Source organism: Pseudorca crassidens, chromosome X, assembly GCF_039906515.1.
Source record: "Pseudorca crassidens isolate mPseCra1 chromosome X, mPseCra1.hap1, whole genome shotgun sequence".
In the NCBI taxonomy this organism is placed as follows: Eukaryota; Metazoa; Chordata; class Mammalia; order Artiodactyla; family Delphinidae; genus Pseudorca; species Pseudorca crassidens.
In genome coordinates this window covers 24,868,954-24,873,597 of record NC_090317.1, presented here as the reverse complement: position 1 = coordinate 24,873,597, position 4,644 = coordinate 24,868,954, and the positions used below count along the sequence as shown (strand labels likewise).

Here is a 4,644-nt window from a genome sequence, read left to right as displayed (position 1 = left end):
CATGCCCTGGAGCAACTAAGCCCACGCACTGCAACTACTGAGCCTGTGTTCTAGAGCCCGCAAGCCACAACTACTGAAGCCTGCTCTCCTAGAGCCCGTGCTCTGCAACAAGAGAAGCCACCGTGATGAGAAGCGCATGCACCGCAATGAAGAGTGGCCCCCACTGTCTGCAACTAGAGAAAGCCCACGTGACAATGAAGACCCAATGCAGCCAAAAATAAATAAATAAATATTTTTTTAAAAAAGAAAAGAATAAAAATAAAATAAAATTAAAAAAAAACAACCCAAATCTTCAAATAAGCCATGGTTCAAAGAAGAAATCACAAGAGAATTAGATAATAAAGTTTTGAACTGAATGAAAATGAAAACCCAACATATCAAAATTTTGGGAATGTAGCTGAAGCAGTACTTAGAGGGATAATATCAATACATCATAACCAATTGTGTTTATTCCAGGAATGTAAACCTGGTTTGATATTTTAAAATCAATTATATTTTACCATAATAACATAATAAAGGAGAAAAAATTTTCCCTATGAATGTAGAAAGTGAATTTGACAAAATTCAGCACCTATTCCTGATAAAAACTTCCAGCAATTTAGGAAGGGGAAGAAACTTCCCCTGACTCTTAAATAGTGTGTACAAAAACCAAAACAAACAAACAAAAACAACTTTTAAAAAACACTCCTGAGAGAAATTTTAAAAGATTTAAATAAATGAGGTGATATACCATGTACATGGATTTCAGGTCTCAATATTGTAAACATGTCAATTCTCCCCAAACTAATTCATAGATTCCCTATAAACCCAAATAAATTCCCAGCAGCTTTTATAGCAAAGTTAATAGTTGATTCTGAAATTAATATGGAAATGCAAAGGAATTATATTAGTCAAAGCAATTTTGAAGAAGAGTAACAAGTTTGGTGACTCACATTATCTGGTTTCAAAACTTACTCTAAAATTAGTTTCAAAGATTATTATAGATCATATTGATCTAGGAAACACAAAAGAGTCCAGAAAAAAAACCACGCATGTATGGTAAATTGATTTTCAACAAAATTATCAAGAAATTCAATGGGGGAAAGGATAGTCTTTCCAGTAAGTTAATAGTGCTAAATTAACTGAATATACATATGGAAAAAAATGAACCTTGACCTTTATTTCATGCCATATACAAAACTAAATTTGAAATGGATCATAGGTCTAACTGAAAGAGCTAAGAGTATAAATCATCTAAATGAAACTATAGGAGAAAATCTTTGTGACTTTGGGATAGGCAAAAATATCTTAGAGATGACACAAAAGCACTAATCATAAAATTAATAAAAAGATAAATTGGATTTCATCAAAATGAAAACTTCTGCTCTTTGAAATGTAACATGAAGAAAATGAAAAGTCAAACTCCAGACTGGGAGAAAAGATTCTTTCTATATATAATTGACAAATAACTAGTATCTATAATATGTTTTATAAATAGCACTCTTACGACTAAATACTAAGAAGAAAAACAACTCAGTATAATTTGGGAGAAATATTTGAAGACACTTCACCAAAGAATGTAAATGAACAGCAACTAAGCACATGAAAATATTCTCAACTTCATTAATCATTAGGAAACTACGAATGATAACCACATGTGGTACCACTTTACACCGACTAGAATGGCTAAAATTAAGAGTGACAATTGTTGACCCATCGCGCCAGGGGAGGCCCTTCGCGCCCTCCTTGCCAACACTATGCTCCAGTTCCTGCTTGGATTTACTCTTGGCAACGTGGTGGGAATGTATCTGGCTCAGAACTGTGACATACCAAACCTGTCTAAAAAACCTGAAGAAATTAAAAAGGACGTGGACGCCAAGAAGAAACCCCCTAGTTCATGAGGCCGACTCTAGCACTGCCTCCTAGATAAACTGATTCTACTGTTCTTGAGGGCCTCCTTTACCATCTGAACCAAAAGTTTTTGTTTTCATCTCCAGCCTCAGCAATTTTCTTCTTTGCTAGACCCTGCATTGCCTTACAGCACAAATGGGGCCACAAGTTAAGAGCAACCCTCACTTTTCCAACATCCTCACTTCTTCCCTTCCTCCTTCCAGCCACTTGGGAGGTCCTGAGAATGGAATTATGGTGCTAGATTAGTAAACATGACCTTTAATTAGTAGTCTCTCTTTTATTCTTTGGGATTTCTGCTACCGTTTTCAAAAGAAAAATTGATGAGTTTTGTATAGCTGATGAAATATAAATAATGCTGATTTCACAGTCTAGCATTTATATTGGATGTTTAAACCTTTGGTACTAAATTATGTTGTTTCAAAGTAGTAATTAAAATGAAAATCTAGAAGCTAGTTTCTGGTGAATTATCCACTAATTTTATATTGTTGTCAGGAAGCTCCATAGTTGCTAATTTAACCAATAAATCAATTTGCTATTCATTAACCAAGAAAATCTGTTCTGAAAACCCTATCAGGAACTAGGAAGTTTGAAAGTATTTAAAGTAATGGCCTTTGTTCTCAGTAGAATTCATAGTCTAGTATGCATGTTTTTTCTTAATGATGCATTTGATCTGGCTCTATTCTCTCATAAGAATCATACTTATTTTATGGGATTACAGGCACATTTGACATTACATGGTAGATAAGTGAGAAGTTGTCCATAAAGGAAATTTTATGCCTTTTTACATTAAAAAATGTATTTACGTTATAACTTTATAGTGATTCTCATAAGAAGACTTTGTTTTTTCTTCTGCAACCATAAATTACTCTTGTAATTTTTCAAGTGTATAATCAGTCCATAATTTTTTTTAATTGAAAAAAATTTAAATACATAACTTTCCCCCTGGGTCAATACAAAGTGATTTGGGTTGTCCCCCAGCTCCTAGTTCCTCTCCCTGGAGTCAGGCATTTGCTATTTTCCTGTATCTTTTTGCAAAAGATTTTGTGCCTGAACAAACACATGTACATGGGGATTTTTATACAAATGATAACAAACTATATACAGTGTTTTCCCCAGTGGAGGTCATTCCATATCAGTAGTTAAGGAACAAAGAACCTCTTTCCTTTTTGGCTACATAAGGTTCTACTGAATGAATATACCATAATTTATTTAATCTGCTCCTGAGGAATGTTTAGGTTGTTTCCTATCTGTTGCTATTACAGTGATAACCTTAAACCCAATGTTATTATACATATCTGTGAAGGGGGATAGCTCCAAGCTAAAGTCCTGGAAGTGTAATTTGCAGTAAATATAAATAAAGGCCCATTTCATTGGGTGTTTTGTTCTAGAGGGCTTGTTGGGTAGCTTCACTGATGATGCCATTTCTGAAGACATTTTAGCAGAATTAGTAAACTGGAAGAATGGTTTAGAGACCTTTTTTCCAGACAGTGATGCCACTGATACTAAATGTGATTATAAAATGAAGTGATTCTACTTCTCTTTGAAAACCTGGATCTTTCATACATGGAGATAAGTTTTGTCCCTGTCAGGTTGTACTGGTGCGTGAGACAGGTTAGGATCATATTATGGTTTGGCTTCTCCCTTGCAGTATGATCAGGGGCAAGCAGCTTGTTTTTCTGAAACTGTTGTGTTCTCTGTAAGATGTGGATACAATACCTACCTCATAGGGCTTCCGTGAGAAACAGTTGAAATAATGTATGTGATGTGTAGCAGTGTAGCACAGTGCTTTGCAAATTGTCCAATAAATAGTAGATTTTAGTCCAAAAAAAGAGTGACAATTGTTAACAAGGATGTGGAGCAGCCAGGAATTTCATATGTTGTTGATGGGCATATATAATATGATATAACCACTTCGGAAATGTCTTCTACTTTCTCATAAAGGTAAACTTACACCTACCATATGACCCAGCCATTCTGCTCGTAGGTGTTTATTTATCCAGCAGGAATAAAAACATACGTCTACAAAATTACTTAAGCTCCAATTTTAACAGCAGTTTTATTCATATGCCCACAACTTGAAATGACTCAAAGATCTATCACAGATAAATGGATAGATTGTAGTATATCTGTACAATGAAATATTACTTATAATAAAAAGCAAAAAACTCCTGATACACACAAAAAAATGGATAAATCTCAGAAACATGCTGAATGAAAGAACTGACAGAAAATAATACGCTATGATTTCATTTATGTGAAATTATGGAACAGCCAAACTAATCTTTAATGAGGGAAATCTGATCAGTGGTTGCTTAGTGACGTGGATTGGTGTGTGTGTGGGAAGGTATGACTGACTGCAAAAGGGGAAGGAAGGAGAGGTTTGGAGGGGTTTGGAGGTTTGGAGGAGGTATTGGAGGGGGGGGACAATGATGTAAATGTTCTTATTGTAAAAGTGGTGGTAGTTAAATAGGTATATACATTTGTCAAAATTCATTGAACTGTACAATTAAAATTAATGCTTTTAATTTTTCATAAACGATGTTAAAGTTGATTTAGAAGGAGGAAAATCCACGCAATGGCAAAACAGAAATCACTGCTCTGTTTTCAAACGATACTTATTCTCTTATAGTTTTGGCAATGGCTACCTAGGGTACAGGTTTCTCCTTTCTTACTCTCAGGTAGAGAGCATCATTAAAGAGGAGACAGCCCCAAGGGGAAAGTCTGAGGACTTTCAATCCTTACTGACAACATATG

The 4,644-nt window shown here is 34.8% G+C and overlaps 1 protein-coding gene across 1 annotated transcript; it reads left to right on the top strand.

The window, feature by feature from the left end:
- Positions 1 to 1,717: 1,717 nt before the first annotated feature.
- Positions 1,718 to 2,156, top strand: LOC137216970 (short transmembrane mitochondrial protein 1-like). The gene has a single exon (XM_067723100.1). It carries the CDS (start codon positions 1,737 to 1,739, stop codon positions 1,878 to 1,880), a length of 144 nt encoding a protein of 47 aa, XP_067579201.1. The 5' UTR covers positions 1,718 to 1,736; the 3' UTR covers positions 1,881 to 2,156.
- Positions 2,157 to 4,644: the final 2,488 nt, after the last annotated feature.

Excerpts from the sequence above, each read along its gene's own strand:
- LOC137216970 (XM_067723100.1), top strand. The coding sequence starts at position 1,737 with ATGCTCCAGTTCCTGCTTGGATTTACTCTTGGCAACGTGGTGGGAATG.